The 26,465-nt window shown below is 40.0% G+C and overlaps 1 protein-coding gene and 1 long non-coding RNA gene across 6 annotated transcripts in view; one reads left to right on the top strand and one right to left on the bottom strand.

Moving 5' to 3' along the window:
- LOC137217354 (uncharacterized) overlaps positions 1-18,380 on the bottom strand; it is a 574,439-nt gene extending 556,059 nt beyond the window's left edge. The window contains exons 1-2 of the long non-coding RNA XR_010940074.1: positions 18,173-18,380; positions 17,153-17,225 (exon numbers count right to left, since the gene is read on the bottom strand). This is a non-coding gene — a long non-coding RNA (uncharacterized lncRNA). The remainder of the gene's footprint in view (positions 1-17,152; positions 17,226-18,172) is intronic.
- Positions 18,381-18,403: 23 nt separating this feature from the next.
- DIAPH2 (diaphanous related formin 2) overlaps positions 18,404-26,465 on the top strand; it is an 891,422-nt gene continuing 883,360 nt past the window's right edge. For 2 of the 5 annotated variants that reach the window (XM_067724058.1, XM_067724057.1), the window contains exon 1: positions 18,404-18,868. In XM_067724058.1, coding sequence (XP_067580159.1) covers positions 18,734-18,868 — 135 coding nt within the window. In that variant the 5' untranslated portion in view covers positions 18,404-18,733. The remainder of the gene's footprint in view (positions 18,869-26,465) is intronic. The other 3 variants (XM_067724060.1, XM_067724061.1, XM_067724059.1) reach the window with 3 other exon arrangements.

Below are 26,465 nucleotides of genomic sequence, written 5' to 3'. Positions count from 1 at the left end.
CTAAGGAGACAAAAGACCTGTATGCAGAAAATTATAAGACACTGATGAAAGAAATTAAAGATGATACAAATAGATGGAGAGATATACCATGTTCTTGGATTGGAAGAATCAACATTGTGAAAATGACTCTACTACCCAAAGCAATCTATAGATTCAATGCAATCCCTATCAAACTACCAATGGCATTTTTCACAGAACTAGAACAAAAAATTTCACAATTTGTATGGAAACACAAAAGACCCTGAATAGCCAAAGCAATCTTGAGAACTAAAAATGGAGCTGGAAGAATCAGGCTCCCTGACTTCAGACTATACTACAAAGCTACAGTAATCAAGACAGTATGGTACTGGCACAGAAACAGAAATATAGATCAATGGAACAGCATAGACAGCCCAGAGATAAACCCACACACATATGGTCACCTTATCTTTGATAAAGGAGGCAGGAATGTACAGTGGAGAAAGGACAGCCTCTTCAATAAGTGGTGCTGGGAAAACTGGACAGGTACATGTAAAAGTATGAAATTAGAACACTCCCTAACACCATACACAAAAATAAATTCAAAATGGATTAAAGACCTAAATGTAAGGCCAGAAACTATCAAACTCTTAGAGGAAAACATAGGCAGAACACTCTATGACATAAATCACAGCAAGATCCTTTTTGACCCACCTCCTAGAGACATGGAAATAAAAACAAAAATAAACAAATGGGACCTAGTGAAACTTCAAAGCTTTTGCACAGCAAAGGAAACCATAAACAAGAGCAAAAGACAACCCTCAGAATGGGAGAAAATATTTGCAAATGAAGCAACTGACAAAGGAGTAATCTCCAAAATTTACAAGCAGCTCAGGCAGCCCAATAACAAACAAAGAAACAACCCAATACAAAAATGGGCAGAAGACCTAAATAGACATTTCGCCAAAGAAGATATACAGATTGCCAACAAACACATGAAAGAATGGTCAACATCATTAATCATTAGAGAAATGCAAATCAAAACTATAATGAGATATCATCTTACACTGGTCAGAATGGCCATCATCAAAAAATCTAGAAATAATAAATGCTGGAGAGGGTGTGGAGAAAAGGGAACACTCTTGCACTGCTGGTGGGAATGTAAATTGATACAGCCACTATGGAGAACAGCATGGAGGTTCTTTAAAAAACTACAAATAGAACTACCATATGACCCAGCAATCCCACTACTGGGCATATACCCTGAGAAAACCATAATTCAAAAAGAGTCATGTACCAAAATGTTCATTGCAGCTCTATTTACAATAGCTAGGTCATGGAAGCAACCTAATTTTCCTCAACAGATGAATGGATAAAGAAGATGTGGCACATATATACAGTGGAATATTACTCAGCCATAAAAAGAAACGAAATTGAGTTATTTGTAGTGAGGTGGATGGACCTAGAGTTTGTCATACAGAGTGAAGTAAGTCAGAAAGAGGAAAACAAATACCGTATGCTAACACATATATATGGAATCTAAGGAAAAAAAGAAAGGTCATAAAGAACCTAGGGGTAAGACGAGAATAAAGACACAGACCTACTAGAGAATGGACTTGAGGATATGGGGAGGGGGAATGGTAAGCTGTGACAAAGTGAGAGAGTGGCATGGACATATATACACTATGAAACATAAAACAGGTAGCTAGTGGGAAACAGCCACATATCACAGGGAGATCAGCTGGGTGGTTTGTGACCACCAAGAGGGATGGGATAGGGAGGGTGGGAGGGAGGAAGATGCAAGAGGGAAGAGATATGGGAACATATGTATATATATAACTGATTCACTTTGTTATAAAGCAGAAACTAACACACCATTGTAAAGCAATTATCCTCCAATAAAGATGTTAAAATAAATAAATAAATACATAAATAAAATCAATTGACCAGGGAATTCCCTGGCAGTTCAGTGGATGGGAATCAGTGCTTTCACTGCTGGGGGGACCAGGTTCGATCCTTGGTCAGGGAACTAAGATCCTGCAAGCCATGAGGCATGGCCAATAAGAAAAAATCAATTAACCATAAGTGATTGGTTTATTTCTGATTTATTTTTATAAGACTACTACACAGTCTTGAATACTATAGCTTTCTACTAAATTTTGAAATCAGGAAGTTGACAAAATCCAACACTGTCTAGCCACTTGTTTTTTTTTTCTTTTTGGCTGAACCGTGGGGCCTATGGGATTTTAGTTCCTCTACCAGGGATTGAACGCCCACCCTTGGCAGTGAAAATGCAGAGTCCTAACTGCTGGACTGCCAGGGAATGCCCTCTCTAAACACTTCTATTCAACATTATTACTAGTGGTTTTAGCTTGTGCTACCCAGCATGAAAGAGAAATTAAATACATCCAGATTGCAAAGGATTAAGTAAAACTGTCTTTATATGCAGAGGACATGATTGTTTATATTGAAAATTCAATAGAATTTCCAAAAAGCTACTAGAATTCATAAGTGAGTTTAGCCAAGTTGCAAGATATAAGACCAGTATATAAAAATCAATTGTATTTTTATATACTTGCAATGACCTATAGGAAGCTAAAATATTTAAAAGTACCATTTATAGTAGACCAAAAACTATAAAACATTTAGGAACAGATCTGACAAAAGAAGTGAAACCTTTGAACTGAAAACAGAAACCATTACTGAGAGAAATTTAAAAAGACCTAAATAAATGGAGAGAGATACGTTTTTCATGGATTGAAGGACTAAATTTTGTAAGGATGCCAATTCTTCCCAAATATATCTATAGAATCAATGCATTCCTACAAAGACCCAGAAGGCTTTTTAAAAAAAGAAATTTACAAGCTGATTCTAAAATTCATATAGAAATGCAAGCAACTTTGAAAGAGAAGAGCAAAGTTAGAGGGTTAATGCTATCTAATTTCAAAATATATTATAGAACTACAGCAATCAAAACAATGTGGTATTGACCTAAGATAGACAAATAGACGAATAGAATATAAACGGTCCAGAAATAAACACACACATATATAGACAACTGATCTTTTACAAAGGTGTGAGAAAAGTGCAAGGTGGATAGAAGATGGTTTTTCAAATGATAGTGGAACAATTGGATGTCCATGTACAAAAGCAAAAATAAAACCAGAATTTCAATCCCTTGCACCATTACAAAATTTAACTCAGAGGATGGATCATAGATCTAAATGTAACATCTAAAACTATAAAATTTCTAGAAGAAAACATAGAAGAAAAATTTCGTGAACTTGGGTTATGCAAAGATTTTTTAGATATCATACCCAGTGTACAGTCAATAAAATAAAAATCAGTAAATTGTAATTTCATCAAAATTAAAACATCTGCTTTTCAAAAGACACTGTTAATAGAATGAGAAAACAAGCCACAGATTTGGAAGAAAATATTTGCAAAGCATATATCTGATATAAGACTCTTACTGAGAATACAAGAGTGTCAAAACTCAGTACTGAGAAAACCATCAACCCAATTAAAAATAAATATTGGAGCAGATACTTCAGACATTTAGATAGCAAATAAACAGTGAAAGGATGCTCAATGTTACTAGTCATGAGAGAAATACAAATTAAAGCCACGAGAAACCACCATGTATCTATCAGACTGGCTAAATTAAAAGACAATAGCATTAACAAGTAATGCCAAGGACACAGGACAACTGGAACTCTAATTCATTGCTGTTGGGAATGTAAAATTATACCATTTCCTTGGAAAACACTTCAGCAGTTTCTTTTTTCTTTTTTTTTAATCCAGTTTTATTGAGATATAATTGACATACAGTGCTGTATAAATTCATGGTATATAGCATAATGACTTGACTTACATACATCATGAAATCATTACCACTATAAGTTTAATGATCATCCATCATCTTGTACAGATATAAAATAAAAAGAGAAAAGTATCTTTTCCTTGTGATGCGAACTCTTAGGATTTATTCTCTTAACAACTTTTGTATATAACATACAGCAGTGTTAATTATATTAATCATGTTGTACATCTTTTTTTGGATATCTAAAGAAAATTTTTATTTGTGACACATTTTTAACAGCTCTACTGAGGCATCACTGATATAAAATAAATTGTCTATATCCAAAAGTACAGTTTGATACCTCTGACATATTCATATCCTCATGAAATCACCACCATGATCAAGATTATTAACACACACCTCAGCCCCAGAAGATTCCTAAGTCCCTCTCTAATCTGTCCCTCTTGCCCCTACAGTCTCCCTCCCCTGATGCCCAGGCAACCACTGATTCCTTTCTGTCATTATAGATTATTTTGCATTCCCAAGAATACTATATAATGAAAATGAAATCATATACTATGCACTATTTTCTTTTTCACTTGGTATAATTATTTTGAGACGTATCTTTTTTTTCATATCAATTGTTCATCCTCTTATTGCTCAGTCATTCTACTGTATGGATGCGCCCTAATCATGGCAGTTTTTTAACAAGTTAGATATACAGCTACCATATGACCCAGCCAATTCCACACCTAGGTATTTTCTTGAAAGAAATGAAAGCCTATGTATACGTGAAGACATACTTGAATACACAAACTGTGGTATATCCATACAGTGGAATACTACTCAGCAATAAGAATCCAACAGCTTGGCTGAATCTCAAAATAAAGATGCCGAGTGAAATAAGCCAGAGGAAAAATGAGTATATACTATGATTGCATTTATGCGAAACTGTATAAAAATGCAGGTTTTTTTTTTTTTTTTCTGTCACAACTCTACAGTGACAGAAAGCAGATCATCGTTTGCCTGGGGACAAGCTTGGAGTGTGAAGGAGGGCTACACAGGGGCAGGAGGAAACTCTTTTGGGCCGATGGATACGTTCATGTTCTTGACTGAGCTGATAATTGCACAAGGTTATATACATATGTCTTTTTAAAAGTATTTTATTGTGGTAAGAACATTTAACAGGAGATCTACCCTCTTAACAGATTTTCAAGTGTACAATACAGTATTATCTATAGGCATGACTTTGTACAGCAGATCTCTAGAGCCTATTCATCTTGCATAACTGAATTATATCTGTTGATTAGCAATTCCCCTTTTCCTCCCTGCCCTAACCCCTGGCAACCACCATTCTATTCTTCATGTCTATGAATTTGACTATTTTGGATACAAATTTTATCAACTCATACACTTTAATATGTGTAGTTTGTTGTCTGTCAATTACACCTCAATAAAGAGTTCAGGGGGGCTTCTCTGGTGGAGCAGTGGTTGAGAATCTGCCTGCCAATGCAGGGGACACGGGTTCGAGCCCTGGTCTGGGAAGATCCCACATGTCACGGAGCAACTGGGCCCGTGAGCCACAACTACTGAGCCTGCGCGTCTGGAGCCTGTGCTCCGCAATAAGAGAGGCCGCGACAGTGAGAGGCCTGCGCACCGCAATGAAGAGTGGCCCCCGCTCGCCACAACTAGAGAAAGCCCTCGCACAGAAACAAAGACCCAACACGGCCAAAAATAATAAATAAATAAATAAAACTGAAAAATAAAAAAAATAGAATTTATTAAAAAAAAGTCCAGGGAATTGCACATAACTGCGAGAAGTAATAATTGTAGTTAACAGTTAATGACTACTTACTTTGTGCCAAGTACTGCACTAAGCATTTTCTATGCATTAATTAATCTCATTCTGAAAGCAACCTATGATGGAAGTATTATTCTTAACCCCATTTTACTTATGAGGATACTAAGGCATAGTAAAGTTAAATTACTTGGCCAAGGTCATAATGTCTCATAAAATGAGGAGTAAACTATAATGTGTACTTCCTCTCATGATGATAGCTGAAATGTATTCAGCACTGCATGTAGCAGACCCTGAGTCAATCATTTGACATGCACTATCTCATTTCAGCCTCATCAGCACTATGAAGTTGGTACTGATTTACAGAGGAGGAAACTGGCACAGTGGAATGAAGCAACATGCTCCAAATTATATAGTAAGTAGTGGAGGAGCGGAGATTTGAACGAAGGATCTTCATCCATCAGGTGAATCCCAGGATAAAATAGGTTGAGAACTACTCTGTTAAGAAGTTGGATCTGTGGACCAACATGCAGATGGATCTGATACTTGCCTGATCAGACAGGTCACTCTTTGCCTGATGCTGAACACAGTCGTTTGTTGTGTGGATCCCTCACTGCTTTGGTCCACCTGTCTGAGTAGATACTCAGGTACTGACTACAGCTTGCATTACAGTGGAGCCTGCCAAGCCTTACTACCTGACTGACTGCCTCCTTGCCCTTCCCCACCACCCTGTACAGATAAATTGGTTCTCCCAGATCCTTGACCTTAAATACCTGGGTCTCTACCACTCCTAGTTAGTTTCCTCTCCTTACAGACTTGTGTTACTGATAACCATAAAGCCTCCTAGCAGAGTATATCCAAGTTATGACAAAGACTAGGTCACAAACCATCTTACTCAGATTTAAATGTATCTCTTTTCTTACAGATCCATTGATTTCTGTTCACATTAGAAATTCCATGCACAGCTGAGAGCTGTTAATGTGGAATAAGATGGTTTCATAAGCCATACTCCCTGCTGAAATATCAAGGGCCTGGATTACAGTAATGTCTTGTTTCCTTCATGTGTGAACTCAGATAATTTTTGAATATAAATATATCCCATCTCCTTGATCCCATTGCCACCCCTGGAGCTGCTTGTTCTCTCTGGTAGTACAATGTTGAGTGTCAGGGGCATCAGAGTTTTCCTAAACTATCAGAAGCAACCAATTTGCCTCTTTTGCTCATCTACCACTGCTGTGCTTTGTTCTACTCCTGACAGCTCCTGCTGGTTTGGATTTGATCCTTTTCTTCTACCATTTACTCCTGACTCTGTTCTCACCCTTCGTTCAACATTTGGTCTCTCATTCCATTCCATTTATTGCTATATTTTAAACATGCAGTTTAGCACTTTGAAAACATCTGAATGGAAGTGTTGTTCTTGGGATGGCAGTCAGAGAGGTACAATTCAGGATTCCCCCTCCTTCATTCAATTCCATCTCCCTTGCTGGTACCTTGTTGTTCTCTCTCCTCTGTCCTATAACCCTCCGGTTCATGATTTGTTTTCTTTTACCCCAGTGGTTCTCAAACTTGAGCATGCATCAGAATCACCTGGAGGGCTCGTTAAACACGAATTGCTGGATTACACCATACAGCTTCTGATCCAGTAGGTCTGGGTTGGTGCTTGAGAATTTTTAGTTCTAACAAGCTTCCAGGTGATGTTGATGCTGTTGCTCTGGGGACTATACTTTGAGAACCACTGTTCTAGATCAACACTGTTCATACAGATCACTGTTCTATCTCTATGGCTTGTCCACTAGGCCCTTTCTTGTGAACTGCCTTGATGTGCAAAGCTGGCAGGTGTGGCTAAGAATCCTGACCTCTGAGGCCCACATGGTAAACTCTCTGGATATGCCACCATCACCCAGAGGCAAGTCTTTAAATCAGAGCCCCTGATCTTGGGTTACTCTAAAGGTAGAAACTCACTGTGCTCTCTAGAGGTAAGAACTCAGAATCAAGATGTTAAGATTTATGTGCTAAAGCTTCTGAAACGTATTTCTAAAATGTAGCTTGCTGTCCAAATTAAGCTAGTTCAGCTTTCTAGAAGTAACTGAGAGGAAGAATAAATTTAGAAAATGAGGTGCAACCTACTCCTGAATAACCAAAAGGAATGTGGTCTCTCATATTCATACTCATTCTCTCTGTCATTATTAATTTGGATATGTTTGCATGTGTATACATTAACAGGACAAATTAAGGATTACCTATGTGTCTATCTATTTGTGTGCTTTGTGTATGTTTTTTAATATATAAAGATACATCTAGGCATTTTTTAACTTAATGTAATTTACATGATATAAACCTCTAGCACTTAGAGCAGGCTTCCAGCACACAAATAAAATATGGCAGGCAGTCTCCTTTCTGATACATTCTGAGTACTGCTCCCCCTGGCTATTAGCTTCAACTTGACTCCTTGGATCTAGCCTCCACCTTACATAGCCCCTCTACCCTGTGTCTGGTCACAAGCCAACTCCAGCAGAGACTTTCATGGAGCAGTGAGGGGGTTAGAACTACTACATCTGGCAGGAGGGGGAAGATAATGAACTAAGCTGAATAAAGGAGAGAAAGGAGGGAAGAGAGAAAAGAGAGGATTCAAGAGAGAAAGAAGCCAAAAGAGACGCATGTGTATGTCAAGAGTGAGCATTCTCTGAAGAAACTAGACTGTTTTTATTGTTTGGTTGATGAACTGTCTCTGAAAGCCATCTCAAGGGTGGAGTTCTGAGCAACATTAGCTTTAATTTAACGTGTGTATAGTCTTCCAAGTGGGTATTGTTTCCAAGAAGAAATCTGCTCATCAGTTTCCCAATTTCTGTATTTATTATCACCAAAGGCTTCATCCTTTCTGATTTTTCTGCTGGCTACCATCTCTTTAATGTCTGGCCTCTGTGTCATTGTACTTTCCTGGATCCCATCCTACCTGTCCGAATGTTTTTTTAGCATCCCACCATCCAATATCAAAAATGTTTTTTTTCCCAGATTCCCAATCTTCATTCTAGTATCCTGCTATCACGACCCTCCCTGTCACTCAGTACTGAAATCAAAGAACCTACCAGGAGTAGTAAACTTTGTTAAGTGATATTCTTGGATGATTTCTTTCCCTCTGTCCACACTTAAAAATGAGCTTCCAACAAACTTCTTTCTTTGCTTCCCATAACCCTCTATACTCTCTTCCCTGGTTATCTTACCTACTGCCACATCTTCACCTAGTAGTTATGTAAATGACTGTAAATCTTCATGTCTGTCTCCAAACCCTCTCAAAAACACCAGACCTAATGTCTAATGCCATTTCCTTCTGCAGGCACCTGAAATGTGGTTTCTTTCATACATAACTCAGTATTATATTTTCCAAGTGTACTTCTCCTCCTAGATTCCTAATCTGCATTGCAATATTATCATTCTCCCTGTTATTCAGTATTGAAACCTCAGAATTATCTTCTACTTTTCCCATTCCCCCATTGCCTATAACAGGTCATCAAATCCTGGAACTATTACCTGTGAGATCTGTTCCCATCTTTCCATTCTCTTTTCTACTGCCCTAATTCATGGTCTTATTATCGTGAGACTATCATCGAAATATCTAACTAACTGCCCCTGGTCGCTTGAACCAGCCCAACACATCCATGCATCTCATATCCACCAAGCAATAAAGTTAAGCTATGGATGCCTCCAGGCTGTTTACTACTGATTCTCTTTTGTTTCTTAAGACACCTTCTCCCTACGATCCTGACTCTACCTTACAAACTCTTGGGTCTACAAGCCAAGTCTAATGGAGACTTTAGTCCTGTGCATTTTCTTTTAATTTTTTAAAATTTATTTTATTATATTTTTTATTTTTGGTTGTGTTGGGTCTTCGTTGCTGCATGCGGGCTTTCTCTAGTTGTGGTGAGTGGGGGGGCTACTCTTCATTGTAGTGCACAGGCTTCTCATTGCATTGGCTTCTCTTGTTGCAGAGTACAGGCTCTAGGCGCGTGGGCTCCAGTAGTTGTGGCACGTGGGCTCAGTAGTTGTGGCGCGCGGGCTCTAGGGTGCACAGGCTTCAGTAGTTGTGGCACGTGGGCTCAGTAGTTGTGGCACGCAGGCTCTAGGGTGTACAGGCTTCAGTAGTTGTGGCACACAGGCTCAGCAGCTGTGGCTCACGGGCTCTAGAGTGCAGGCTCAGTAGTTGTGGAGTACGGGCTTAGTTGCTCTGCGGCATGTGGGATCTTCCCGGACCAGGGATTGAACCAGTGTCCCCTGCATTGGCAGGTGGATTCTTAACCACTGTGCCACCAGGGAAGTCCCAGTCCTGTGCATTTTTACATTAATTAATTGACTGATTGATTGCCGCACCGGCTCTCAGTTCCCCGACCAGGGATAGAACCTGGGCCACAGCAGTGAAAGCCTGGAATCCTAACCACTAGGCCACCAAGGAATTCCCTATTTATTTTTGACTCATTGGTTATTCTTAGCAGATTTTGCCTTGGCTCATCCTTCTAGCTCCTCCTTCTCTGGACTATCTTGGATACCTACATGATGTCAGGTTCCTATTGCTGGCACTCAGGTTGAGCTAACATACTTATTCCCCAATGAGAGAATGGCTTTTGAAAGTGGTATCCTAATATCCCCCACCTCTAGTTTCTCATCTTACAACCATCCTACATACCAATGCCAGAGCATTTCCCTAAAACATAGGGTTACTCATGTGTTTTTCCTGTTCATGTATCTCTCATGACTCTCCACAGCTTAAATAATAAATTCAGAGTTCAGAATGGCATTCCAAGACTTCCCACCTTGGTCTCATTGTGCTTTCCCAGCTTTATCTCCCACTATACAATTACAAAACCTACCCTCCAGCCCCATTAGATGACTAGTCAGTTTCCAAACTCAGCCCACATTTTCCTTTCTCTATGCTTTAGGTCATGCTGTTCCCTCTTTCTCAAATGTCCTTTTCTCTAATTTTCAACTTTTGGGATACTACTTAAAGGTCCAGCTTTTCCATGAAACTTCCTCTATTCTCTTCCTCCTATATGCTTCTGTAACATTCTTTTGCAGTTAAAAGTATACTTACTTGTCAGTTGCCTTGACTACATCCTAAGCCCGTTGAGATCATTCATAGTGTATGTCACTTATCCTTAGCACCATGCCCTAGATATAGTTACTACTCAATATGTGTTAATATATTATTTAATTAAAATTATATGTATAAGTTCTAATATACTAGCTAAAATAAAATCTAATTACTTTACAGTTTTAATAATCGAAAATAGTATAAAAGGGAAAAAAGCAATCTTTTAATAACAGTTATATATTATCACAGGGCTGTGCCTGTGATGGAAAAGATTTATTCTGTAGATTTAGGATCAAGCTTGGCCCTGTGTGTCTTTGAATTTGGCCACTATCAAAGCCAAGGCTTTGAGGCATTTTGATGGTGTAAAGCAACAACATGGTGAGGGATTAAAGGATGGAAATTCTGATGCAAATCAGGGTTGGTTCATAGAGTTTAGAGGCAGGTCTGCCCTTGTATAATGTCAGGGTGTGAGGTGAAGCTGCTAGTACTGATGAGACGGCAGCTCACATTAGCCTTTCTGTTTTGAAGGCAGCAGAAAGCCAATGATACAGGGCTACTTGAGAAAATAAATAAATACAATAAAAGTAGCAGCAAAATAGATATCCTAGAATCTAGTTTTCAATTAATCATCCAATGATGAAAAGTCTTTCCCAAAAATTTTCTTAAAAATTCATGTGCAAATCTCAAAGAAGACCTCCTGAATGAATCTGATGTACATTTTAGTTTCTAAAATGTTATAATGGAACACTTGAAAGTAAAGACCTATATATTCTCTGCTACTGTATTAGTTAAAACACAATTTAATGTAATTGGTTTCTGGGTTTCTCTGTTGAATTCATTTATGTAAACTTCTAAGAGTTATTCTGGTACATAATGTATACTTGATTAAGTATGGTGCTTGTGGTCATTTCCATAAAACATTAGGCCCTGGGTCAGAAATAAATTCTTCTGTTATATCACTGTATAGGAAAATCAAACCCCAGATCTCCTGGTTTTGCCAGGAAAGGAGGGGCAAGGTTGGTGTTTGTGTGAAAATGTCAACTCTTTGGAATTTTAAGTAGGTATATGTCACTGTTTGTATAACAGGGGAGGTGGCTTAAACAAGTGATCTGTATTTGCATCCAAGAAAAAAATAGGTAATAATGAACAAATAAAAACTGATGTGGGATGCTTGAACCTTGAAAGTATTATTCTCAGAGAAAGAAGCCAGTCACAAAACGCCATATATTGTATGACTCTATTTATGTGAAATGTCCAGAATAGGCAAATCTACAGAGACATAAAGTAAATTAGTGGTTGCCTTGGGCTGGGGGTTGAGGTGGGGGTCTGAGGAGTGGTTTGGGAGGACTGGGGAGGGAAGATGGCTAAGGAAGGGATCCTTTTTGGTGCAATGAAAAAATTCTAAAATTGATTGCAGTGACGGTTGTACAATTCTGGGAATATACTAAAAACCACTGAATTGTACATTTAAAAAGGTGAATTGTATGTTATGTGCATTATATCTCAATAAAGCTGTTAAAATTTATGTGGGAGAATATGTAAAACAAAAATAAACCTATTTCTAAGACTTGCCTAACTACTGATGCCCAGATATGAAAATGTTTTTATTGTTTACAGATGTCAAACATATATTCCTTAATTTTCATGTAGTTAATTATATTTTGAAAAGGTCAGAAAATAAACACAAACCACAAAGTAAAAGAGACAATCAATTTTATTTGCATAATTGTAGTCTCAATTTTGAACTATACTCATCTTCAAGAGACTGTTTATACTGATTTAAAAAAAACCTCAATTTCATTAAATAGATAGCATCCCTATAACCACCAACGTGTGCTTCTGTGATCCACATAATTTAGCAAGCAAACCGAACGTTTTTCTCTCACTGTTTATTACTACATTTATGTCCTAGTAACTTATAGATTGGACAATTGCCATTTATGATCTGTTAAGCCACTCTTGAAAAGCACTCTGGGGGCTTTGGTTAATGTAGAACAGGAAGTCTGTTCTTTGTTAGAAGCATATTTTCCAGATAAAATTCAAAGGGTTGCTTTTCAGCATACTGTATAAAACCATAGATAGCACGAATCTGGGAATTCTCAGTCTCTAGCAGTCTCAACATTTTCCCCAAAAGGAGACATTGGCACTATTATCTCTTAGACTGATTTTTGTTGGGCTATGTCTTAGCTACACCAAACCCTGTAATCATCACAACTCAACACATTAACCTTTACATCCAGGTAAGTGACTACTATTGGTCATTACTGTTTCCAGGCCTTTTCTTGTTGTCCACTTTTCTTCTACTGGGACCAATCCTGCTTCTACTCAGAAAGGATTTAAGGAGCAGTATTTCAGTAGTTTGGTGGCTTAGCATCCAGTGGGCCTATTGCTTCTGGTCCTACTTAGATCTCACAGACCAGTTGAAGTAACTGGGTCTCTTGGGTGCCATTTTTATTCGCCTGTCTCTGCCTTTTCTCGTGGACTTCACCTGACATGCCGATTCATTTAGGCTTGGTGCGCTGCCTTGTTTAGCACTGTTTTTCCAGACCTCTTAAGGGATTGTTCATTTGTTTCTTAATCCCAAACCCCCTGACTGGATTCCTACTACGTACTGCTTGCTTCATTCTCTGCCTAGTGCCTGCCACCAGACTGGATTCTATTCTCTGCCTGCCTGACAGGACATCCATCGTTAGACTTCCAGAGTTTAGCTGTCTGCCTTCTTGCCTACTGTTACACAACCTTCTGCTTTACCAGCCTTTCCAGACTCTTTCTGTTGGTGACTACAGGAACCTTGTTAGCTTTCCTGTCCTGACCTAATGAGTCTCTTTAGTGTCTGGGTATCAGGCTCCTTGGTCTGGCTCTGCCTGCCAACGACAAGTACCTGTTAAGATACTATCTCCCAGTTTACTACTAGGTTTTTATTGCCTTGGGCCAACGTTTTAGTAATTCTTGTTTACTTTTTCATTCCCTTTGTTTCCTGTATGTAATCTGTGGAGAGGAACAGTGTGTTCCTTTAAACATCTCTTGGATTCGTTCCTTTCTCTTTATTTCCTCTGGGGCTACTCTAGCTCTGATCCTCATGACTTTATCCAGCAGGACTCTATCTAGTTTTAGCTAGAGCTCAGCACTGGTGCCTCAAAGGGTCGCCTCAGAGGATAAGAGAGAAGCCAAGCGGTCATGAGGACTGCAATCTCCATTCCCACAGTAACTTCAAACAGGTCAGCTAGATTTGTATCTGTTGTACATACTGAGCTTCTGTAAAGGTTTTGTTTGGGGGAAAAACAATTCTGCACTGAGAGAAAAATAAGTTGGAGAATCAGTGTCCAGTTATTCTGCATACCACTGCCAGACCAGCTCCTTAAAATATTCCTTTATTTTATAACATTCCTGCTAAATATCCTTATCAGTCACTACTATTATGTCTTATATTTAAATCTGTTTACATACTGGGCAAACGCTATGGGGAGAACCATGTTTCCTACTATTATTCAACATCTATGTTCTCACCATTCTACTCAAGCCCCACTGGCCCCTCTACATTATTGGTCAGTATTGTTTCCAGGCCATTCCATATGTTGTCTTTTCCTTACTTCCTTTCTTTGCTTTGCCTATTCAAGTATGATTTCTGCTTCAGCCCTTGGCAGTTCAAGTTCTCCTTGAAAACTTCTATTCTAGGCCTGACAAATCTCACCCCTTCACCACATTATCCTGAATTTTGGGTCAGGACCTCCAAATTAGGCAGCCAATTTGCTCTTACTGTTCCACACATTCGTTTCCTTGTTTGTTTTCTCAAGCAGATTTTATACCTTTGATGGCAAAGAATTTATATTTTACACTCTGTTCCATTACAAGGGTTTGTGTACCACAAATAGCACATTAGTGATTGGTAAATAGGAGAATGGTGTCATTAAAATTAGGTGGAAGGCCAACTGGTTCACGTGTGAAGTGTTTTAGCACTTTAAGTTTTGACGTGATCAGGAGCCAGCTTTCTCACAATTAAAGAGAAGCCTTCACAATATGAAGACTTTCAGAAAAAAAGAAGAATCCTGCACAAAACTGCCCCTTTTTTGTGACTGGTTTAGTGATTTCAACAACCTCTAAATTTCCCATCACATTAAACTAGCTGGTGAAGCTGTGAGTACTGATAATGAAGCTGTGAAGACCTTTCACTGTGTGATTCTAAAAAGTTGGTTACTCCTCAATTAGATTTTTAATTCTGATGAAAATGGCGTCTATTAAAAGTAAATGCCCTTGAGGATTCACGTTGGGGAAAGAGGAAGCGTGAAGGCTACCAAGCATTGATGGCTGTGATGCTGGGTGCAGATGCCAGTGGAGATTCAACCTCCTGAGTGTTTTTATTAGAATGGTTATTGTTTACATTAGTGCTCTGATTACAAATTTGCATTGGGTTTAAGTGACCTTCCCTAACCACGTTTTCCCCAGAAGCCCTGTTATTTTTAGTGTGCAATTCTGCAGAACAGGAGATTCTTCAGGAAGACATGTATGCCTTTAGCGCAGAACATCTGGTACTTTTTTATTCGCACGACATCTAGTTTGGTGTTGCCCATGTAGTATGTGCTTAATAAATACTTGTTTATTCTCAGGCAACCTTTAATTCATAAATATTTTTCCATAACCTTGGAGGTGTTTATTTCTTACTTTTGTCTAATCCATGTTGGCTTTAATTTCTCTATTAATGGCCCAGATTATTTAGAGGAGAACACGTAGCAGAAGGGAGACACAGAAAGCCAGGATGAATTGGGACTAACATACGCACACTAATGTGTATAAAATAGATAAATAATGAGAACCTGCTGTATAGCACAGGGAACTCTGCTCCACTTAGCTGTACAGTAGAAACTAGCACAACATAGTAAAACAACTCTACCCCAATTGAAAAAATAAAAAGAAACCTCTGGGGTAATGGATGGCTCTAAGATCAGTTTGAAGAAAGAGCCTAGCAGCCTTTTATCTTTCTTTTTTCCCAGGGCTGGCTTTTAATGTTAACCGGGTGCTAAACTCATGAGAGGCCAGAGGGAGAGACTACAAGGTCAGCGGGTCTAACACACACTTTTGAAGTCCCAACTGATGGTAGTAGCCTTCTTCTTTCTGCAGCATCAGAGAAAAGATGTCTCTCCATCCACCGGCCTATTTGTGTGTCCCAGGAAGGTAAAAATAAAGAAATGTAGTGGGATCAGCCCTAGGACTGCACTTGGTGAGGTGCCTGGTTCATAATCAGTGGACAAAGTGTCCTTGCAGGGGACCAGTGGCTCCTTTTGTGTGTTAGCTTCCAAGAGAGGCCCTGGTATTTGAAGGAAGGGGGTTGGTTTGTTTGTTTGTAATGACTATTTACATTAACTGGAACAAAATGCTGAAAAGAAAACAGCCAGAATTAAGATGGGGCTGAGATAACCACAATAAAGTCAAATGTAAGCCATCTCAGGGACAAACTTTCTCACTTTTTGCAGTACAGATTATACATCTTTTACATGTACCTCTCATTTGACTTCAAATGTAGCTTCACCTGGCCTGAGGATGGTGAAACCCAGCCTTACACTCAAAATAATGTTGATCCATTTTCAAATATTCACACACTCAAAACAGAAGTCACTTGTATTACAACGCCTTCACCGCTTTTAAAACCAGACCAATGAGATCTACAAGTGGGGACCTTCATGATCTGGAAGCCGCTCATCTGTTCTGCTTCTCTTGCCAAGAGCAGCCCCTATCCGTCACCTCCAATTTCTTAACCACAGAGTCTCTGCACATGCTATGGTCATTTCCTTTGCCTGGGATGCTCTTCACTCTCCTTTTTTGCCTTGTAATTGCTCAATACTTTTTTGTTTAATATCCTTCCCGATAGCCAGAAAGTTCCACAAGAGCAAGCCACATCCGTCTTGTTCACCACTGGACCCTCAATGCCTAGCAGGGTATCAAACACTTAGTAGGCTGTCAACAAATACTTAGTGTCTTCAGTCAGACCCTTAAGGCTCAGCTCAAACATCATCCTCTTTGGTAAGGTGTCCCAGAGTCTCTGGCACTCCGGTGGTGACCCCCCTCATGTGCTCCGTGGGCTCCCTGTTCCTATGTGTTGCAATGAAGCACAGTCATTAACAACTGGCCTCTCCCAGTAGACTAGGAGGTTCTAAAGGGCAGGACTGTGAGCTTCATCCTCCTAACCCACAGCACTCTGGATATCACCTGGTATACTCTAAGGAGCTCAATAAAGATCTACTGGGCAGATTATTAAGCAACATTTGAGCTTGGGGGTTACTCAGCTATGGCTCACACCCACATCTCTCAAACAGGAATTACGTGAAAGCAGTGGATAACCAGGTCACATCTTACTGCAGCAACCACTTCTATGCCATTTTTCAGGAGGGGGGGCATTTAAGTAATTCAAATCACACGTGTGTGTGTGTGTGTGTGTGTGTGTGTGTGTGTAGTGAGTTAAATTCAGAATATACATCAAATTTTAAGTCAAACAGAAACTTCAACAAAGCAAATTTACCTTAGGGCTCCTTGCCCATCCTGTCTGGGAGCATGTATTCCCTCTTCTCTGCTGTCCTTGGGTAGTTTACCATCTGCATGATTAAAAAGAAAGTTAATGACAATGGCAAAGCCAGGATTAAGACCGCTTTCAGATGTCTAACATTCTTTTTATTCTACTTTCCAAGTTAATTGCCTCATCACAATCACACCTACAGCATGGTCAAATTTATCCTAATGCACTCTCAAAAAATATGTTCATAAACATATTAGCTTCGGCATAGCAGAAGTTAGGTTGAAGGGGAGAAGGGCAAAAGGGTCATAGCCTGAAGATACCTGAATAACAGGCACATGAGCATGTTTGTAGACCTGGTATCTAAATTTACATTTCAGGTAGCTTCTCTAGATTGTATGATGGTGGTTCATTCAAGTTCTGCCCGGCCCCGCTAATGTTCTCAATGTGAACTTTATTTTTAAAGCGGCGTGGGCCTCTTCCTGACAAATGCAGGAGGAAAGATTACGAATACCAGCGGTGCCCTGTTGCTGCCGCTGCACCAAATCACCTAGCATTTGTCTAGAGATTTACATTTTTAACAAAGCTTTGACACACATGATCTTATTCGCTCCCCACAACAACTATAAACCCAAAGTAGCTCAGGAAACTGAAAATAGCACTCAATCCAATTGTTAGCTCTCCATAGGTGCTTTGGCTAAAGAGCCTTACACTTCCTTGGGATTAGGCAGTGGGCGCCTGCTGCTTCTACTACCTGGCAGCCTGGGAATAAAGGAACGACTGTATTTCTTTGGTCGCAACGCAATCATGGCAACAGAAAGCACCCACTCCTTACACTTTCACCCGTACAGTCTGTCTAGGCAATTAATCAGCGCTCCCCTTGGGGGTTTTCCTACAGGATGCTAGTTGCCTTGCCAATCAACCCCTCCCACGGAGGGGAGCACAACCACACCCCCAGCGAGGCCTCGGCCAGCCGGGAAAGGTGCTCTGGCCTACACGAGTGGAAGCGGAGACTCAGGTAAAACTCACACGTGAATCCTGCCGGGCCTCAGTGTCCCCATCTGTAAAATGGGCTACACCCCCTCTCTCTTGGCTAGTTCCCTCCCATTTCACGCTAGGCCCCTAGGAAGGGAAATCAGTGCTTAACCGCAGCTTAAAGTCCTTTAGTTTGGCAGCTGTCGCCGTGCCGGGCATGCTCAGTAGCCCGGCCGGCTCGGCAGCAGGAGTAGGAAGCAGCTTTCCGCGCCCGGGCGGCGGACTGCGGGCACTTTGATGAATCACGTGTGCGGAGGCCCTCTTAAAGAGATAGGCACCTACTTTCCCTCCACCCTAAACACCACCCTGAGGGCGGCGGCGGCGGCGACCGTGGTAATTGCAGCCGCTCGGGGGCAGGGCTTGCCCCAGCGCAGAATAGTGGCAACGGCTTGTCGCGTCGGGAGCCCCGGGGACGTGAACTCGGCAGACCCACTCTCTCCCCCTCTCAGGAGGAGGTGCTGCCAAATCCACGCGGGGCAGCGGGACCGCCCCGAGGGGCTTCCTCAGTGGAGGAGAGGTGGGGTTCCAGGGCACAGGTGACAGGGCCGGAGAAAGATGGAGCAGCCCGGGGCGGCGGCGGCGTCGGGCGCCGGAGGCTGCGGCGAGGAACCCGGTGGGGGCCGAAGCAACAAGCGGAGCGCGGGGAACCGGGCCGCCAACGAAGAGGAAACGAAAAACAAACCTAAATTGGTGAGTGCTCCCGCAGCCCCCGCCGGCCTTGGGGACAGCGAGAGCCCCGGGATCCTCCTGCCGTTGAACACGGGGGGACCCGGGGCCCCCTCCCAAGGGTGACCGCGACCTCGCTGTACAACTCCGGGAGCCGCTAAAGCAGCGGCCACGCCGAGGCGCGGAGACGGCGTGGGGGCGGAAGAGCACCCCCTTCTCCACTTAACCCCTTTCTCCCTCTTGGCAGCCCGGGAGGCGGTGCGGGAAGGAGAAAGGCCCCACCCCAACTTGGGGAGACCCCGAGTACCGGGTAGGGGCTGTTGTTTGTCTAACTTGTGGGCGCGAACCTTCTTTGCGCGATTCCATTCCCCTCCCACCCTTGTCAGTTGCTGGGTTTTTGCCTCTTAAAGCTTAGGGTTCGGGCAGGGGAACCTAGCTCTTTTTTTCAGTCCCACTACTTGGGAGCCCACCCACAGACTTACAGAAAAACCCCAAAACAACCAATTAACCAACCGAACAAAAAAATTCCCAAAACAACAACAAAAAACACACAACGTAGGCCCCCAGTCTTTCTACTTGACCAGATATCTAAGGAAGAGGCGCCTACATGATTTTTTTCCCTTTGCCTCTCCATGTGCTCTTCCGAGAAACATTTATTTGGAAGAGTGGGGGGAGCGTGGGAGTTAGAGGCTGGCTGAGGTACCACCGACTGTCGTGTGTGTAATCGTCAGAGTCGTCCAGTACTTCCAGTTAGTTGATTAAGAACGCTCAAAAGCAGTAGGCAGACCGCACAAATCTCCCCGTCCTGAGAGTGTGTGCCCCAGTGGGGAGCAGTCCATTTCCTGCCCCTGACTTCATGTGCAGAGGAATGAAATCTATGGGGCCTGGTATTAGATTGAGAAATACTGGAGTGTCTTCAACTCATCAGTTAAAACGGTTCCTCTTTTTTTTTTCTCCTTCAGCTTATAGGAAAATGGTTTAATAATAGTGAAACTTAAAAACAGGTCAAATTCTTACAGTATATTGGCCAAAGACTATTTTTGCCAACACTGTCAAATGTTAGGCAGACATTTATCAATAAACTTTCTAATTTGGGTGGCAGAGGGGATATGGTTTTCTAGCACAAATTCAGCAAATACTCTGTCTGAAGTTTCTTCGTTTAGGTCTGGAGCACAAGCCCCATGTTGCATATCTAGTTTTCTGTTTTAACCAGCAACTTGATTATAATAAGGAAGGAGGCAGTGACGTATAACTATAGCCTTTTCTTAGGGTATCTGGCCATTTGGTATGTACCTGTTGTGCTTCTCTCCCTTGCCTGCTGTTTGCCTTTCAATTATGAACTATCCAGATTGGAAAACAGTGACCGAAGTGTTATCGTTACAGGAAATATGTAGCCTTCCATTATGTGGAAAGGGACCTAGTGGGGTAGAATAAAACAACCAGTCTAAAGTCTCATCAATTCCACCCTAACTTGAGGCAAAGTAAGAATTACTTGATGTGTCCTCATATTCCCCCCCTCCCAAGTATTTACAAGTGAAGGAACTGAGTCACAAGCTCTTTGTGAATTGTCTATACTGGCAGGGGGTTAATGGGATTAATGGGTGCCCCTGTTATAAAACTTAGAAAAGTTTTGCGAGTGTATTACCAAAGTTTAATGTATTTAAAAATCCTGATGTTGAAATTTTATCAGTTTGCGGTAAAAGAGTGATCATGTTTCTTTCTTTCTTTTTTCTTTTTGGATCCAGTACAAAACTGGTTTAAACAGTGATTAAAAGTTTAAGCAAAAGTAAAAGCGAACTGATAGTTTCCACAAAGAGTTTGGTACATCTAGCAAGAGCCTTCCACTTTTAGGATGTGTGAGCTCAAGAAAAAGCACTTATCTCTGTCTGTTAGTAATAACACCTTGATTCTATTCTTCCCATCCTTTTGGTCATTTGTCCTGTTTCATCTTTTATGCTTTGACAAGGTAACTAGAAAGTTATGAGATGGTATCACTTTCAGTTCCTAGCTAACACTATTCGGTGTTGAGTATAGCTTGATATAGTAGAACAAGTATTTGAATCCAAGAGTTTCTGAATATCAATGGGAAATTGCTTTTGTACTCAAAATAATTTTTGAGCCTTACCTGATTTTACAAGCAGATATGTCAGAGTTTATAAACATAAATTTAGGAAGACATTTCAGCACATTTTAAGGCAAGAAAGTTGACCAAATAATAAGACTTGGAAAACTTTTAAAGTAAATGCCTTACTCCTTATTTTGAGTTGTCTTATTGAAGTGCTCAACATGTTCTAAGGCCATGTAGAGAGGAGTTCATCTGGGATTCTTAATAAATATTGCTGGTAAAATAAAGCTTTACCTAGACTAAATTTTATTATTTTGAGTATTATGTTGTTAACCACTGTAGTAGTCCTTAATTGTGTTTGTGTGTGTGTGTGTAAAGGAGTTGTGGGGGATTGTAAAAGAGAACCATATGGTAGTAGAAATTATTTGTGTAGGTGATTATGGGGGATAAGGGTTCTTAAACTGAAGTCATATGAAAAAATTTGAGTGTATGTAGGTACATTCAGTTTTCTGGGCCTCATAGTTTTCATCAGTTTCTCAAAGGCATATGTCTCCTATAGAAGAATAAGAACTTTTGGGTTACCAGAGAGAGAGTAAAGGAAATGCCGGTTGATTCCACTTGAAGAGACTGGGGAGAGGAGGAGGTCACCGACAAGGGAGAAGGGAAATAACACTGACCACACGAGTGGTAGATATTGAAGATAGTGCGTCTGGGAGTAAGCGGTTAATTACACACACCTATATAGTATTAGCTAAAATGAAAGTTTTTACTGCATACAAAATTTAAATTGATAGCTATGGTATAGTGGATGCGTACAGTATAAGGCTTGTGATTCAGTTGTTTTCATTTAGTTTCTCATTGTTCTGGGAAACTGAAGAAGGAAGGCATGTTTTCTATAGAGAGGAACTACTTTCATTTATATCCTCAACCTTTTGATGGGTATTAGAATTTTTTCAGAGCGACATTTCAGGACTCTTAACGACTTCTGCTTGAGATTAATTAAATCAATTTGACAAAGCTTACTTCCATTTTCTTCATCTGTGCATCCTCATAATGACCCTTTTATTTTGGTTCTTTTTAATGAAGGCAACCTTGTTTTGGACTCATCACAGTTTGGATAATGCCTTAGTAGTAGAGCTTTGTATTTTATGTAACTATCTGGTTAGGCCCAGATTGTAGCATGTCATCAAACAGCATGAATCTTAATTAGTAATTTGATGTCAACCATGGAATGTATTTTGTCAACTCAAGTAGTACAGAGAGCTCTAGAAGTGTCATGAAGGGGACATCCTAAATCCCACGTTTTTAAGGCAGTGACTTAACCATTAATAGAGGCTAGTGTTAAGGTAGAACCAGCAGTCCTCACACACATACCATGGTGTAGAGTGGCTTAACATTCTTTGATGTTTTTGCATTTTGACTTTGTGTTTCTGTATAATTCCTGAAGGCTTTGGTTGTTTAGATAGTAGAGTCACATTAGTAACTTGAAATAACAGAAGTTAATGTTCTGGTTCTTACATAACTTCCTGAGTATTTGGTTATTTGTTTTTAGTTGGATAAATCATGTTTTGATTTTAATTGATAAAGGCTGAGCACAGTGTGTTCCTGTATGACACACACTTACTGAGCATGTACTATGTTCTAGGCATTATTCCGAAGATTGGTGATACAAAGGTGCCATTGTCTAGTGAGGGAGACAGGGAAGTTAATTAATGACTACAGAGTGGTGTGATAAGGAACAATGGGAATATGTATTAGCAGGGTGATAATAGAAACGTGGAGAGGCATCTGAATCTAATTGGATGCTTGAGTGTGGTAAGGAAAGGCTTACCACAGTAGGTGACATTTGCACCAAGGCTTGAAGAATAAGGCATTAATTGAAGAAGGGGAGAGAAAGGCATTTAAGAGTGAAAGAACAACGAATACAAAGGTAGAAAGACGTGGTAGCATGTCCAGTAAAGAAGCTGTGGATAGATGTTAGTGGCTGAAACAAAGGTTCCATATGGTAGACCCGTTAGAAAAGAGAGTGAGTCCAGTTCATGATGGGTATTTGTATGCCATGTTAGAGTTTCAGCTTCTTTCTGAAAGCCATACTAAGTCATTGAAAAAATGCTAAGGAGGAGACTGAGCTGATCAGAATTGTGTTTCAGAAAGAAACTTAATACAATGGAGAATTTCTTGGACAAGGATGCCAGAATGGAGGCAGGAAGACCAGTTAGGAGGAGCAGAATGGCATAAGAGTTTGATGTTTAGGGTTAGAGACCTGGATTCCAATTGCAGTGCATCCATTCATCCATTTCCTAGCTCATCCATTTACTCGGCATATTTCTCTACATCTCGGTTTCCTCCTGCCGATCCATTGCCTCTCCTTCCTGCTACCCACCCTGAACATCTTCACCAAATTGGAAATGTCCACCATATTTCTCCTTCATAAATCTAACCCGCCTCTCACAGTCCAGCTGGTGCCTCATAATTCTCTCATTCTTCCATTAAACTTCAGCTTACTGAAGGCTCTTCCTTATTCTGAATTCCTATCGTGGGTCTGAATGTTATATGCTGATCTCATACCTCCAAAAGATTTTAAACTGCTTCTGGGCAAGGGTCCTGCTTTATGCCTATTCTTGAAAACCTTGCAGACCGGTGCTGGTGTGCAGAGCTACTCAACAAATGATTATTAGCTGGGGATTCTTTCCCTATAGGCCAGACATTTTGAGAGTGTAAATTGTTGAAAAGAGGCTTTTTGAAAAAGAAATGTGCCATTTTTTCTCTTAGAATATATGCTTCATCAAATGAACCTATCTGTACATTCTTCTGTGTCCTTTCTCTAATTTTGAAAGTCGAGAAACTTCTTGGCTGGACGATCTCATCCCTTACTGCCTCGTTTGTTTGGTTGGGTTCTTGTGATGTCACAGCCTGAACTTCCATGTGGGGAACCAGTATCAAAAAAAAAAAAAATGGTACAAATGAAAGTATTTACAGAACAGAAATAGAGTCAGAGATGTAGAAAACAAACTTATGGCTACCATAGAAGAAAGGGGGAAGTTGGGGAAGGTGGGATAAATTGGGAGATAGAGATTGACATATACACAGTATTATATATAAAATAGATAACTAATAAGAACCTACTGTATAGCACAGGGAACTCTTCTCAATACTCTGTAATGACCTATATGGGACAAGAATCTAAAGAAGAGTGGATATATGTATATGTATAACTGATTCACTTTGCTGTACAGTAGAAAGTAACACAACCTTGCAAATCAACTATACTCCCATAAAAATTTAAAAAAAAACAACTGATGATGACCCAAGTAATATTTTATTGGTATTAATAGGAGATATCAGATTATTGGCTAAAGAATACTGAATGGAGGACCAAAGGACCTGGGTTCCAGTATTTATTCTATCTTTTAGTTGCTTGTGATCTCTGATGAGCTGTTTAATACCAGAGGTTTGAGCCCTTGATTAACATCTGCCAGTCAGCGATAAACGCTTCCCTGATTTGCTTTACAAGGTGGTTTAGATAAAACACAGTAATGAATGAGAAAGCATATGGGAAATTCTATATTGCTATGCAAGTATAGAGCATTATTGTTAACCCCTTGCATTACCTGAATCAAATGTATTGTGGTTGGATAGTTTAATGGCTTTCTTGCAATTTGATAGTTCTAAGATTATTATTGTATGAAGTGCCATAATATGGCTGCATGCTGATTGATTGCGTATTCTCTCTCCAATTCCATTTGTCCATTTGAAAGATTATACATTCTGTCCTTCTGCTAATAATTCTTTGTGTTTAATGAATACAAGATGTGAGTTTAACTTTTATTTTTCACTGTAATTTTTTTAAAAAAAGAATCAGGCTATCCTTTTCTTTCCATGTGTCAATTTGAGGCATTTAAAATTTCTGTTAAGAAAGCTTCACTAGATACCTATGACAATTCTGTCTTGTCAGGCAGCTTACTGCTGTTGTACAAATAAGAAAACTGAGTCACTGATGTGTTAAGGAGTCTGACCTAGAGATAAGTTTAAAAGCTCTCAGGTCTCTTGTCAAAGTTAGCTATAGCACTGAGTCATTATGCTTCAGGCACTCTGAAAGTGAAAAATTATTCAATCTCTTTTTTTGTTCCTTTTTTGGAACAATTATCATTGTAATCCACCTAGATTTCACTCTGAGTGTCAAGAGCTCTGGCAATAGCAACATGTCATTGAAGTAAAATCATATTCTTTTCCAACCTGGTCTCAAAGAACACTGTAAATAACAGGATGCTCTGAAAATAGTACATACATAATATATGCTAATTTACATGAATAAGCACATTTGACTAAATAGCACTGGATATCAGTAGCACCATCGGGATGATTATTGAAGACCCAACTTTCTCCTGGTCCTATATTCCGTCTGCCATGCAGAAGAGACCAATTCCTTCTGTCAGATTTTGGCTGTTTGATATTTTCTTTTGTCTCATGACTGAAGAAACTAAGATGATGGACAGATGACTTGAAATACAGTTATATACTTGATATCCAAGTGGGCATCTTGTAGAAGATACTCAAGTGGCAGACAGCTCAAAAATGATGCATGTAAAGGGAGGCTGAGATACATTTTCACATAGCTATTTATTATGAATGTAGTAGAAATAAATCAATTCACACTAATTTAAAACTTATTTACCTGATCAGGCTGAATCCGTTTCAGTCTAAATGATTTACTTGGGCTGTAGCTTGAACAGACATTCAGCTGAATCTTGATCCTTGCTTGCTTTATGTGAGGTGGCCTGGGGAAAAGGGTATTGGTGCCTTTCTCATGAAAGAATGTAGAAAGCAAAATCTTACTAATCACCACTTACACAGGCTTTGGTTTAATGAAGGTTTTGCTGAATTGCTTTAGCAAGAGTCAGCTACATTGCTACCAGATACAGAACAGCAAATCGGCCTCCAGTCTCTCCGTCTGCTAGGCTCTATGTCGTGGTGCCTAGTGCAAGTGAGAAGTTTCTCAGCTGGCTATTCAGGCAGGCCTAGGTAGGAATCTACGACTTCATTAGGAATGAATGATTTCACAAACGTTATTGATTCAATCACCTGGCAATTCTGGTGTTCGTCCAAGGGAGAAAAGATGTTGGGTAAAATCCTTAAAAAAAAACACCTCTATTTGTTCTTCTGTGATAGATATCCACATGCTTTTGTAAAGATCTGCTCAAAATTATGAGGAATTTTTCTCTACCTTTAATTTGTTGGTCTTTCCCCTAGCTAAAAGTATCAATAAAAGAGCTAAAATAGAGTTTTCACTTTAGTTATAATATGGGCTAGTTAATAAGGCTTTTAAAATAAAAGGTATGAAAAATTTCAACATACTAAAAAGTAGAGAGGATAGTATAATGAACCACCATTGGGTATTATACCATTAACTATGTATAGTAGTTATTTTGATTTTCAACATTTGCTTCATCCATCCTTTATTTTTTTCCGTGCTAAAGTACTTTAATGCAAATCCCAGATATCGTCATTTTACTCCTGCGTACTTCAGTGTGCATCTCTATAAAAATTACTGACTTT

This window comes from Pseudorca crassidens, chromosome X (genome assembly GCF_039906515.1).
Source record: "Pseudorca crassidens isolate mPseCra1 chromosome X, mPseCra1.hap1, whole genome shotgun sequence".
Lineage (NCBI taxonomy): Eukaryota > Metazoa > Chordata > Mammalia > Artiodactyla > Delphinidae > Pseudorca > Pseudorca crassidens.
Note: the sequence above shows the minus strand (reverse complement) of the source record. Positions and strands in the feature narration are given on the sequence as shown.